The 14,246-nt window shown below is 39.4% G+C and overlaps 2 protein-coding genes across 10 annotated transcripts in view; both read left to right on the forward strand.

The window, feature by feature from the left end:
- TRAPPC8 (trafficking protein particle complex subunit 8) overlaps positions 1-6,231 on the forward strand; it is a 113,455-nt gene extending 107,224 nt beyond the window's left edge. For all 9 annotated transcript variants that reach the window (XM_010586788.3, XM_023543904.2, XM_003406339.4 and 6 more), the window contains one exon: positions 56-6,231. In XM_010586788.3, coding sequence (XP_010585090.2) covers positions 56-290 — 235 coding nt within the window. In that variant the 3' untranslated portion in view covers positions 291-6,231. The remainder of the gene's footprint in view (positions 1-55) is intronic.
- Positions 1-14,246, forward strand: part of B4GALT6 (beta-1,4-galactosyltransferase 6) — a 347,211-nt gene that overhangs the window by 110,311 nt on the left and 222,654 nt on the right. The gene's annotated exons all lie outside the window — the stretch shown is intronic.

The raw sequence follows: 14,246 nt of genomic DNA on the forward strand, positions 1-14,246 counted from the left end.
GAAAAATTATAAAGGAAAAAAAACTCTACAACTTACCATTTTCCTTCCCCCATAGTCCAGAAGCATTGGAAATCCATGGATCGTTCACGTGGCTTGGACAAACACAATATAAACTTCAGCTTAAAAGCCAAGAGATTCACAGTTTGCAGCTGAAAGCATGCTTTGTTCATACAGGTGTTTATAACCTTGGAACTCCTAGGGTATTTGCTAAGTTATCGGACCAAGTTACAGTGTTTGAAACAAGTCAGCAGAACTCCATGCCTGCCCTGATCATCATCAATAGTGTGTGACGACTTAAAAATTTGTACTGAAAACGCAAGGATCAGTTTTATTTTGCGGAATGGGTTTACAGCAGTATTTGAAATAACTTGTTATGGAGGTTGTTGTCAGATCACTCAAAATACTTTGACTTGTCAGTTTTTTGATGACGCAAAGCACGTTGGACTGAGAATACTTATTCTTCTTTTGTATTTCTCTAAACCCTGGTAATAATTCATACGCTCATAATACAGAATTTCAGCATATCTGTGCACCTGTCTGAGTCTGCTGTGACAGCTGATTGGTGGTATATGATTAGGAGATGATTTTGAGGAAGGAAAAACCTTGTTGACGATACTCCTGTTAAGCCATTAGTTTATAAATTCCAGCTTTACTGTGAAGTACTATAGAGTGTTAAATACAGATTTTGCTGTCTTGCTTCACACAATTCTCTAAAATCAGTTTTGAACTTTGGTTATAGAGTCTTCATATTTCAGTATCTGGTGGTCCCTATGGCTTATACATAACTTTGTAAAAAGATAAATAAAAGTTTTTTCCAATGCTTTGAATATACTTTTGAAAGGAGTTTGACTTTTTTTCCTCATTCATCTCAGTATAGAGTGCACTATTTCACAACATGAGTTTTTTTTGTCATTTAAATTATCATATTCTTTATTATGTAACTTTAACAATTGAGTTGATCTGTTTAAAATATAAATCCACTCAAGGTAATTAAAAATAAGCTTTTCAAAAATGTATTATATTTATAACAAATGTACTTGTAAATAGAATAAAGACATGATATTCACTGTATAGATTTATTAGATGCCTTTTTTTTTTAAACTTTGTTTCTCAAGACTTAACCATATTCTTTATTTGAAATGTATGCCAACCATATTATTGCAGATTGAACCAGACCAATTGCCTGGGGAAGTTTTGTTGTCATTGTTTCTAAAAGTGAAGTACAGTTCTTGTTGTTACAGACTTTGATAGCCTTGTTATACATGAACAAATTAATTTCGTCTTTAAATGTGTCATGTCTGATCCCTGGTTACAAACTTGGGTAAACCATTTACATCCTGGTAGTAAGGAAGATCAGTGTTTATTGAACCTGTTGTAAGTAAATACATTTCAGACCTGATTCTGGTAATGCCACACTAGATAATTTAGCCTTCCAGCTGAAGAAAACTTAAAATGTCTGGGCAAAATATAAGAAATATCTTCCTTCCTGTAAAACAAAATGTTATAAATACAGTCAGTTGTAAATGGACCAAAACGCAGGAGGAGAAAGTCCAGAGAGGTGAAGCTAGCATGTAGGACCACTTTGCCCTGTGGGGGTTTGCCAGTTTAGGAAGAAGCAACTGAGGGGCAGAGCCTTCCATTTGACAGGCTTTCGAGACAAGAAATATAGTTAGGGGAAATAATCTAATTTGAAGCAAGGATAACGGTGGCTGCCTAATCTAAGTCTTCTCATATGTTCTCCAAAAAAAGTATATAAATCAACAAGAAGAGTAAATTAAACCACATGTAATGCTTTTAGCACAGCTAGACAGAGAATACTGCTAACTTCAACTTATCTGTAAGTGGGAAATGTAATGCCAAATTCCAGTAAGCTATCTCAAGCTTCTGCAAGCCTTTGTAAAGCGTGGGGATAGGGGCGACGGGTTTGGGGTGTGAAAGAGAATAGAGGGCATAAGAGTGAACTGAAATCACTCTAGGAAAAGAGAAAGGTTACCGTAAACATAAAAAAGGGGCCCTAGTGGTGCAGTGGTTAAGAGCCATGGCATGCCATGGCTGTGAACCAAAAAGGTTGGCAGTTCAGATCCATCAGCCGCTCCTTGGAAACCCTATGGAGCAGTTCTACTCTGTCCTATGGTGTCACTATCTGGTAGATCAGAACACTGATGATAGGCAAGGCATTTAAGAGGAAGTAAGATCTAAGGAGCCGGCTTCCAAAAGATGTCTCATCTGGGGGAGAAGAGATTTAATAGGAAGAGGTACCCTTTGGGTGATAGAGGAAGAAAGCAAGAAGGGAAAATTTAGGTTTCAACAAGACCGAACCACAGTATCGAAGGAACCACCAACTTTCTCCTCAACTAAAAAAGAAACCAAAAGGCCATTCATTCATTAAAAAAATTGTACTATGCTACACTGCCAGGAGAGCGTACTCTTGATCATGGAATCACGAAAGCCACCTAGAACCACAACCGTGTCTACTAAATGAATAGACGAAAATGGTCCATATCCATACAAAGCTACTATAAGAAGAAACAATGAGAAGCAAAATATTTTAGTTCATAAATATCCACCCCCTGCCCCCTACCCCAGCACAAACAAGCAGTATGCACTAAGCTTCATTAAATACCCTCAAGCAAGTATTTGGAGATAATTTTTTTTAAATCTTGGATCAAATTTAAAAACCAAGGGAAAAGGGAGGGAGGTAAGAAAATAATAATTTATTGAAACCAGTGAGGAAATCTAGAAAAGACAAAAAACTAGCAAAGAAATGAAGATCAAATTGCAAAATACCACAGAATAGATTCAGATGAAAAATTAATGGGCATTGAATTAAGGGAGAAAAGCAATCAAGAGAATGAAAATGAAATAAAGAATTATGTCAATGAGTAAGAGTGCGTACTCTCAAAAAAAAACCAATGAGATTTATTGAAGCTTCAAGACAATTCGAACTGGGGACAGGTATGTCTGATCTCACAAAATGAAACCAAGCCTTCAAAATGGTGGAGTTACAGAGGCATTTTTTGAGGTTGGAAGTTATGAGATTTTGTAAGTAGGAAGCAGGACAACTCAAAGTAGGGCATTACAGCAATTGGTTGGAAACGTGCATGTGGGCAGTTTGGGTTGATTGGTTTAAATATATACAATTAAGGGGCGTTTTATGGGGTGGTCACAAGGTAATTATCTTAAAACATCATGAGGGCTGCTGAGGGGATTCCTGATAAGGGCCTTGTGTCAAGACCCTCCCTTAGGAACAGTCTATATCTTTAGTTTAACCACAGACAAAACTTTCTTTTGTTATGTACTTAAGTCTGTCTAAGGTTTTGACTGTTGGAGGGGAAATAAGCAAAAGCTAAGATGGAGCTGGGGCTCAGACCCATCATTCTGATAAAAAAATTTTTAAGCAGCTTAATTTTGGGACTCACACAATAAAAGGGTTAGAAACAGGTTGAAATGAAAGACAAAGATTTAATATAAGGATAATGGAAAAGAACTAATATTTAAAACTATAGAAACAAATGGAAACCTGAAGCTGCATATTAAAAATGTCCATGGTGTGCCTGGAAAAAATTGACCCAGAAGTAAACCTAAACACAAAACTATCAGACTTAAAACATAAATTAGTAACCTTTTGTACCTATGGACCAAAAGACCACATATAGGGCAAGAATATCAGATTGGCATCGGACTTCTCATGAGTGACATACAAAGAAAGATGACAAGCAGGATTTTCCAGAAATTCTAAAAAAGTGTGAACAAAAAATTTTATACCTAGCTAACTTGTCACTCAGGTTTCAAGGTTTTCAACATACGACAACTCGGGAAATAGGTTCTCAGGAGTTGTTCTTAAGGAGTAGAGGTGTGTGAGCTGCAGCCCATGGGCCAAATTTGATCCACAGCCGGTTTTTGTACAACCTACATGTATCACTATGAACTCATGATCTTTAATACAGGTTAAAATACAGACTAATTTTTAACACAGACTTACTATGGGCGTCACTGTTACAGTGCTGGGACCCATGGACCCCAGAAAACTAAGTCCTTATCTCTTGGTTGACTTTTAAAAGGAAAGCCTTTATTAGAAAATAAAAGCACTGCGCAGTGGGGCAGCAGCCGAGTGTATAGCACTGTAGCAGGCTATTCCCCATGCACAAGTCTTCGGAGCTTTTATTGCTCGCTAAGATACAGAAGTGAGGTGATAGCGAATCAGTGGCTAGGATTTCAGATAATTCTTTTTTTGCTATAAGCAGTCCGACATGGCTCTTCATGTGAGTGCAGTCTGTCCCTCCTGTGGTTAGGGTTCGATTCTTGTCTCGGGTTCTTGGACCAGGCAGAAGTCATCTGTGGGTCGCCTTGGTCACCTTGCAGTTGTCTGTGCATGCTCCAGGGACCAGGTGGGGCCGTTCCTTCTGAAAAACATCTCACAAGGGTGTACATTGTTCTTTATTACATATTCCAGGATGGGGGTTTTATGTCATTAGCCAAACACATAGTATTATAAGTAAGTTGCAAGTTGTAGGTGTTGCAGGGCTCTTTGTCTAGGGGTTCGGTCCTTGTTTCTTCCCTATCTCATCTCTTCTGACGACTCCATTATAAGATGGTTCCGACATAAATCGAAGACGTTTTTTCTGTTTAGTTTTCATTTTTGCCAGCTATGTGGCTTTGAACAGTAAATCGTAACATTAAACATCTTCACGTGAACGACTGAGAATGATAGCATCAGCAAATAATACAATAATACATCGTATGCAGTATATATTACTAATGATATTGTAACTCAAATACTTCATAATTCGGGGACTACCCATAGATAGAAAAATATAGACGTAGAAATAGCCGAGTGTGAGTTTCTTAGCTTTGTCCTCTAAAAGGGCATAGAAGCAATGAGAACCCAGTAGTGATGAATACGTCTAGTGTCCCGGACCTTTGTTTCTAAATATAATTGTCCACTGAAAGGAACCAGGGCCTTGGAAAAATGGCTGATTCCAAGGCTGGGACAGGGGAAATACCAGAGCCTGGAACATCTTGTGCCAGAAAGTAAGGAAGTCATATCTGTTGTCTGTTGCATAAAACTCACCCAAAACTTAGAGGCTTAAAAACCACTTATTTACCTCACGATTTTGTGGGTTGGCAAATTGAGCTGGGCTCAGCTGAACCTTTTTTCCCTAGTCTTGACACATGTAACTGCAATCGGCAGTCAACTAGACTGTGGTGTTTCTAGGGTTTGGCTGGTAGTTACCTGGGGCAAAGGAATGGCACATGTCTCTGAGCAGCCACCAGGCTAGTCTGGGCTGTTGACACAGAGGCCCAGGGTCCCAAGAGCAGAGTAAGAAAAGATAAACCCATTGACTCAAACATAGCAACAATTGTGAAGCTGGCTCAGGACTGGGCAACGTTTTGTTCTGTTATCCATAAGGTCATCCTGAGTTGGAGGTCACCCAACAACAACAACGTGGAGCAGTTCCTGAGCCCTTGTCTTTTAACATTTTTGAAGAGTACGAAGCAGTTCCTTTGGAGATTATCCCTAAATTCCGGTTTATGGATTAGATTCAGGTTGTGTATTTTTTGGAGGAATATTAAATAAGTTATGTTTTGTCCTCCTTGCATCATGAGGAAGCATGTAATTTGTCCACTTATTGGTGATATAAAGATTGATCACTTGGTAAAGGTGGTACTCACCAGATCTCTCCACTAGAAAAGTTACATTTTCTTATGATACGTGATTTGTGGAGAGACTGACAGTATTTAAATGTCCTATTCCTCACTACAATCTGCAGTGGTTTGTTTTAGCATTCATTGATGATTTTTTCAAGAGTATGTCTACAAAATGATTTTTATAACTCCATTTTATATGTATTTATTAGATGACATTCTCCTGTAAGGAAAATCTTTCCCTTCTTTATTTATTGTCAGTATTATTGAATGGGGTTTGATCCGTTACTAACCATCATTGTTTATTTTGATGATCAAGTTGTCACCGATTTAGCCTTCAAATGCCCCTTTAAAGCTGGCTGTCATGTCTTTCTGACGTGTTCCCATCAATTATTATTTTTAGCATTTCTGTGTAGATGGATGGCAAAAACAGCCAGCAGCTATTATCCTCCTTGTGTCCACATCTCCTTTTCAGGAACCTTTGCGCTCCCATTAAGTCTCTGAGCTTGGCCGTGATATTTAACAAACAACTGTAAATTTCCTGATGCTAATAAATGTATGGTGGTTATGTTAAAAAAAAAAAAATCCTTGCTAGTAAATCACACTGAATTATTAAAGAGTGCGCAACTTACTATCAAATGGATCAGAGTACATACATATTTGTGTTATGTATAGAAAGAATAATGAAGCACATGTGGCAAAATTCTAGCAGTTTGTGAATCTGAGTGGAGGGAATACAAAATTTCTCTATTATTCTTGAAAATTTTTGTATGAGTTTGAAATTACCTCAAATTGAAAGCTATGATCTCTTGTAACGGAAAAAATTAATTGTAAGAGTTACCGACTGTTATGCAAATATCTCCATCCTTCATGTCAAAGTCACTTATTTATGGACTGGAGAGACATTTGTTCCCCCAACTCACACCCCTTGCTGTTGAAAAGACCAGCAGGTAGGCAGGACACAGGAGGGAAGGAGAACTAGACAGAGAGATAATGGCTGACGCTGAGAATTCTGTTGAGCAACTGCACAGGACACAAAGGGCATCACAGCAGGGTCTGATCAGGATCTGGCGTGGTGGGGAAACCGAAGCCACAGCCACTGAGCTCAAAAATGACACAGGAAAGACATCTCTTGGCACCTGAGATACCGTAACAGGTGGTGTGTTTCCCTGTCACGTACAGGAGTCAGGGGGGTGCCTATCACGGGGGGAGGGGGGGGAGGCAGCAGGAGCATCAAGGACCATGGCCTGCGAATACCAAAACGGTTACTGAGAGAAAAGGGAAGACATGAAAGACTGTGAGCAGACGGGGCAGGGAGAGGGGAAATGAAAAGAGCCCTGAGCAAATGAAGCTGGTGGGATATTGTTGGTTGTCAGTGGTTTTTAGCTCATAACAACTCCATGCTGCAGAGCAGAGAACTGCCCCAGGGGGGTTCGTAGCCTGTGATCTTTATGAAAGCAGATTACCAGGTCTTTCTCCTGTGGAGCCACTGAGTTGGTTCAAATCACCAACCTTTCGGTTAGCAGCTGAGCACTTCACCATTTGTGCCACTAGGGCTCCTGATGGAGTTTTAAGGTGGGACAAATGTTTAACAGCAGGAATTCCAGGACCAAGCTTCCTCAGTTCAAATCCTGACTCCGCCACTTCTAGGGTGTGCATGCTTGGATGAGCTGCCTAATTTCTCTGTGCCTCAGGCTCCTCATCTGAAAAATAGGGACAGCAATCGAATCTACCTCAGAGGGCTGCTGTGAGAATTCGGTGAATGAATGAGCTGAGAGCACTGGGTACATGGGTTACTATAACAGTGTTAGCTCTGCTTACTCACAGGAAAGCAGACTAAGTCTAGGGGTGACTACCCGCAGCCTACAACTGCAAGGAGTGGGCAGGAGGACCCAGACACAGACCCCATCACATGAAGTACTCCTGTTCTGTGGCCAGCTAACCCCATGATTTCATAAGTAGACATTAACATGTTTGTCTAAATCCCCTACAGTTGGACCCTCTCACCAGCCACCCGTATTCCTACCCCCAGTGTGGTAGACAGAATAATATCCCTGCAAAGATGTCCATATCCTCATCCCTGGAATACGTGACTGCGGTGTGGAGTAAAGAATTTACCTAAAGTAATTTGATCTTTGTCCTTGGTTCCTGAGAGCTAAATCTAAACCCTTGAAATTTTCCGAGTAATTGAAGTAACCCTTTGTTATCTGTTGGCCTCCAGACCAGACTCAGTAGATCATGCTAATGAGGTAACTCAGCTCAGGTGTGGGAGGCCTGATTCACTCAATCATGACTGTGTAATGAGGTCCCAATAAAGGCTCTGGACATGGGCTTCCTGGTGGATGAAAATCATCAATGCCCATGGGAGGGTGGTGGTATTGTTGTTAGGTGCCCTAGAGTTGGTTGATACTCATAGTGAGCCTATGTATAACAGAACAAAACACTTCTCAGTCCTGCACCATCCTGAAAATTGTTGCTATGTTTGAGCCCATCGTTGCTTGGAAGGGTAGTGCATTCCTTTTTGGGACATGAAAGCTCCACATTGGGAACCCTCCCAGACCTTGCCCCAGGTATCTCTTCATTTGCATCATTTTTGCTGTAATAAAACTGTATAACACTAAAAAAAAAAAAAGTTGCCTGCTATTAACACACCTTATGTAGTAAGGGGAAGAGGAAAAATTAGGTAATATAAACAGAGCCCTGGTGTTGCAGTGGTTAAGAGCTGTGGCTACAAACCGAAATGTCAGCAGTTTGAATCTACCGAGAAAGCCTATAGGGCAGGTCTACTGTGTCCTATAGGGTTGCTATGAGTTGGAATTGAGGCGACAGCAATAGGTTTGATTTAAAAAAAAAATTTTGTTTTATTACCACAATCCTGGTTTCTGCAACTGGTGCTGTGTAAATGGCTGGTACTTATAACTTCCTTCTTCCACTTCCATGTCCCTTTGCCCTTAGCCAGCACCTTTGCTGCTCATGATTCTTTACCACACAGAGTGACCACTCCTCATTCCTGATGATCTGGTCCTTGAATTGCCTGCCTGCCACTGGGTATGGGAGTTCGTAAGCTTTATTCCTGAGAATCTTTTGGTTTCAGGCATACTCCTTTTTGTCCCCACTGTATAGAACCAGCCCTATTTTTCTCTAGTAATTAGAATTAGTAACCTTAGTCAATACAGTAACTTCCTCCTTTGCTTATTCTATAGTGTGAGGAATCCAGTGGCTAGATGGCAGTCTTAGCTTCCAGTTCCCTGCCACCTTTGTTGTGGTTCCTAGTGAAAGAATTCCTCCCTTGGGAACTTAGACCCCAAAACCAGCAGATCTCAGTTGGAATAGGAAACAAAAACTTTGTGAATGTGCCATTAGGGTGACATTGTGAGGAGACATTCCAATTTCCACCTCTTGTTCCTGTATCTCCCAGGAATAAGTGATATGCTAATAATCCAGAGGCAGGCAAACTTTTCCTGTAAAGTGCTAGATAGTAAATTCTTTAGGCCTCGCAGGCATGAAAGCTGCCATAGATAATGCATAAATAAATGGACGTGGCTGTGACCCAATAAAACTTTATTTATAAAAACAAGTGGCAGGCTGGAATTGTCCCACAGGCTGTAGTTTGCCCACCCCAATCTAAACCATTTGCATTGAAGTTAATGTTTATTTTATAATTTCCCTAAGAATTATAGTGAGTACTTACTTTAGTTTGTATAACTGATGGACTCAGTTAATGTTAGTGGATTCTCTGGAGAAAAAACATTTTGCCCAGAGGAATGTTTGAGTTTCTACTTGTGAGATAACAATTGCCTACAGATATAAGAGGAGTGTGTTTGCAATTTCTCCTGGGCACCTAGAATACCCCAGACATTTAGTGTCACAGTCTGGGCACCCGGGCTTTTTCCAGCATCAAAATTTGTTGTGTTTATTACTTTTAATTGTATTCCCATCTCATGTTAATACAGAATTTAAGGCAGGTAACCTGGAGATCTGTTTCAATTAAGTCTACAGCCAAGAAAACCCTATGGAGCAGTGCTACCCTATAACACACGGGGTTATCATGAGTCAGAATTACCGGCAGGCAGTTCTACTCTGTCCTATAGGGTCGCTATGAGTCATAATCGACTTGATGGCAAGAGGTTTGGGGTTTTTGTTTTTGTTTTTTTTAGCAACAAGTCTTCTCTCAATCCTGTATAGTTTTAGTGAGTCTGGGGAAACATCTAAATTGGATCACTTTCTACTTCTTGGCTACTGATTGATGTTTGCGTGGATTAGTGGCTGTCCCCCAAAATTCTCTCTTCCTGGTGTAAAACATAAAAATTGTGAGACCAATTAAACAAAATTAAAATAACATTAAAAATCTCAGGGCTGCTTGTGGATGATGAGAGGGAAATCTGGGGTGATGGTTTTGCTTTGACACTGAGTGACATTGCCAGGGTAGTTTTGGAACTGCGACAAGACCAGATGGTGGAGGAGAAGAAAGGGGAGGGAGCAGAGCAGAGGGAGAAAGGATGCCCCATTTTTTTCTATGATGGATTTTACTAAAACCCAGCAAGAGAGTTCTGAAACCTACTATATCCACTAGAGGGCAGCAGGGGTGCAATTTTGTCCCAGTGCTATCTTTACCGTTTGTCTTTAAAACAGTCAAATTAGTTTTATATGAAGCAGAATTTAGTGGAGTGGAAATTGTTTTTTTTCTTCCGCTAAAGAGAGTTAGAATCACGGAAGTTACGATAGCTTATCAACCTAAGGTACTAAAGACCTCAACCCAGGAAATACTTCATAATTAAAATTGTTGCTGACTTTTTAGTAAAGTCATTACCTCGATTCAGAGAACGAGGATGGATGGGTTTTCATGAAACTTTTAATATCTTAACACATTGTCAAGTTTTATTCTTCAGAAAGTCACCTAATTTGTCATAGTGCAATCTAAAATAGAGGCCAAAATGATAAAAGACGTGGGTAAGAATTCTTCCACCCCCACTTGTTAACTATAGGCAAATCTCTTAACCTTTGTTTTTTCAATAACACAGCACTGTTTTATACACTCGAGATAATGAGTTTTAAAGTGCTTGGAACATGGTTGTTGTTCAGTAAATACTGCTTGAATTGTGTGTTGGTGAATTACATTTTGAGGTTTCAATTGAGCACCTAGAAAATTCCTCCCAGTGGAATTTGACCTTTTAGGGCAACATGACTCAGAAGACAAGGGCCCCTAGGCTGTTATGAAGAACAGTAAAACTTACCAGCTTGATTCAATCGTTGAGTATCTCATAGTTAGCCAAAAGTCAAAATCTGGGACTGTTTAAAAAAGGTGGCAAAAGTCATCTCTCAAATTTTAAAACAAGTTATAATAACAATATAAGCTAAAATATAGATTTCAAAATCAATTACAAGATTGGTGTATCAAATTTATTTTAAGTATTTAAATACTTTAAGTGTTTATAGATAGATCATAGTATGGTAATACAGAAACCAAAAAGCCAAACCCATTGCCGTCCAGTTGATTCCAATTCATAGCGACCTTATTGGGCAGAGTAGAACTGCCTCATAAGGCTCCCAAGGAGCACCCGGTGAATTTGAACTGCTGACCTTTTCCTGGTTAGCAGACGTGGCTCTTAATCACTATGCCACCAGGGTTGTCAATATGGCAATAGGATGATTTTTTGCCAAAAAGAGACTACCTAAGATGAATGGCTCCTAGGTCAGACCATCAGGATTTGAATCCTGGCTTTATCCCTTATTAGGTATGAGACTTTGGGAAAGTAACTTCACCACCCACCTTAGTTTTCACATCTGTATAATACGGTAATAACAGTTCCCATCTCACTGGGTCATTGTGAAGATCAAATTTCAAAAAGTTCTTAGTTCATGCCTGACAAGTAGTAAGTACGAATAAAATCTATTATAATGTTTAAACATGATTTACTTTAATTCCATTTGAGAATTCTCTTTGCAACCCCCTCCAATAGATGCAATTTTAAATGGCTGTGTGAACCATAAACCTATAATCAATTCTATCTATAGCAATCATGGCACTGTTTTAAGTCTCCAATTCAGTTCAAGATTATAGGCTGTGTTTTGATTGCAGGTTTGGACGTCATGCACATCAACCATGAGATTTGCTTCTTTCAAACCAACCCTTAATACATAGAATGATGTAGAACACATACTGGCAATTCTTGTCGAGTTGAATGGAAGAAATGTATTGATTGATTTACTTTTTGTGTATTATAAGCTGAATGAATTTTATGTTTAACTGTGCCAATGTTCAACAGCTGTTCTAAGACTTTAATATAGCGTATGGATACCAAAAACAAACAAACAAAAAAAACCAAACCCATTGCCATCGAGTCGATTCCGACTCATAGCAACCCTACAGGACAGAGTAGAACTGCCCCATAGGGTTTCCAAGAAGCATCTGGTGGATTCGAACTGCCAACCTTTTGGTTAGCAGCTGAACTCTTAACCGCTGTACCACCAGGGCTCCTAGTGTATGTATAATGCTTTACAAATTATAAATATTCATAATCCTGGAATTTAGTTTAATAAAAATGAGCTTCTAAAACTAAATTCATATACTTGTATGCATGTGAATTCATTTTCCTTTTCAAAGAATGAGAAAAGCAATCTGAATGACTGAGCCTGTTAACCATGACAAAAAGTTTAACAGTTTTAGGGAAGTGGGAACATTGGGTTAGCTTCTGTATTGTGCTTTTTTTTTTTTTTTAACCAACATTTTCATTCAAAGTGTTATCAAGTGTAGAAGTTCTAATGAGTTACTCAACAAATATTAATACTCTCTTGCTTGGGCACTGTTCTAGGTGCTAGAAGCACTATCCTGGGCATTGGCTGCAATTGTATCTAATGTTAAATTAAAAATGTTCATTTTTAGTTTAATAGGTAGGAACTTCAGACAACTATATGAGTCCAGCATTTGTGAAGAATCAGAATCTCATGTCTGATAGAGGAAAATGTTTTGCTGTATGTACTAGACTAATCAATGATATCTTTTGTTTGCTTTTTTCTAGTTAGTATATTTAAAAAAATTTCGTTCCCTTTTTATTTACGTATAGTAAAATTCATTCCTTTGGGTGTATACCTCTGAGTGTTGACCAACACATATGGTCATGTAACCCCCATCACCATTCAGATACAGAACTGTTCCATCCCCTCCTAAGTTCCTTCCTGCTGTCTCTGTGTAGTCAACCACCTCCCTAGCCCCAAATCCTGGCAGCCACTGACCTGTTTTCTGTTTCTGTAATTTTCCTTTTCCAGAATGTCATATAAATGCAATTATACAATATGTAGCCTTTTGTCTCTGGCTTCTTTCATTTAGCATTCTGCATTTGACAGTCGTCTACATCACTCCATGTAGCAGTAGTTTATTCCTTTTTGTTGCTGAAGAGTATTCCACTGAATGGGTGTACCACAGTTTGTTTATCCATTTACCAGTCCAAAGTCATTTAGGTTATTTCCAGTTTTGGATGATCATGAATAAAGTTGCTATAAACACACACATTCATGTTGCTGTGTAAACTAAGTTTTTACTTCTTTTGGGTGAATTCTTAGAAGTGGAATTTTGGGGCCATAGAGTTTTTTTAGAGTAGTAACTAGATAAGAAACTCCCAAACTGTTTTCTGAAGTGGCTGTGCCATTTTGCATTCCCACTGGCAACAAATAGAATTTTTATTGCTCTGCATCCATGCCAGCAATTGGTCTTGTCAGGTTTTTGGATTTTAGCCATTTTAACAGGTATGTATTCATAACTTATAGTAGTTTTAATTTGCATTTCTGTAGGAGTCATGACATTAATTTGTTGTTGTTATTCATAGAATGTATTCTCATAGTTTGTACTGTATTTATTGTGGTGTGTAAATCCAGACACCTTTTAATATTTGAGGGCGCTCTTTGTATGTTTTTGCTTGTGAGGAAAATCACTTTGTACCCATTAGAGGTTTATACCCGGTTGTAATATTCTGAGGGGCATGTGACATGCCTTTATTCATCCACTTCTGTCTTTTCTATTGTGTAATTCTCCTCCTTCCTATCTCTCTATACATGACTGCCCATGGGTCTTCGGACTTTGGTGAAGGAGTTAAGTAGCAGAAGGAAGGGTCAAGAAAGGTCTTACCTCGCTGGTTTTCTGATGATCTGGAATTGGCGCTGAGCACTCTCATCTTAGCAGTTGTTTAAAGCTGACTTATTATCATGGGGCATGTTGTGGGTTCTTGGAAGACATCCCTCTCCCATCGCTGGAGGTCTCTCATCTAAACTTCCCAAATGTGGGCAGTGCCTCCTTGGGTGTCTACTTATGGCTGTCTCTCTCTCTTGGGGTCCCGGTTCCTCTAGGTGACTTTCTTAGGTAATGCCTATTTAAATCCAGCTGCAGAATGGCCTTCTGTCCTACACAGTCCACACCTTGTACTTAGTACCAGCAAACTGCAGATGCAAACCATTGCCAGTGCAGCCATGTTTCCTTACTCCTCTATAAGAGGAGCTAGTCAGGCCCAGTCTCTTGCCCTTAGGCTTTTCTAGTCATGGTCTGTCACTCACCTTTCTTCCCTGTAGCATTCATGGGCTCCAGGCCAAACTGAGAAGTTCCATTGAAA

Source organism: Loxodonta africana, chromosome 11, assembly GCF_030014295.1.
Source record: "Loxodonta africana isolate mLoxAfr1 chromosome 11, mLoxAfr1.hap2, whole genome shotgun sequence".
Taxonomy (NCBI): Eukaryota; Metazoa; Chordata; class Mammalia; order Proboscidea; family Elephantidae; genus Loxodonta; species Loxodonta africana.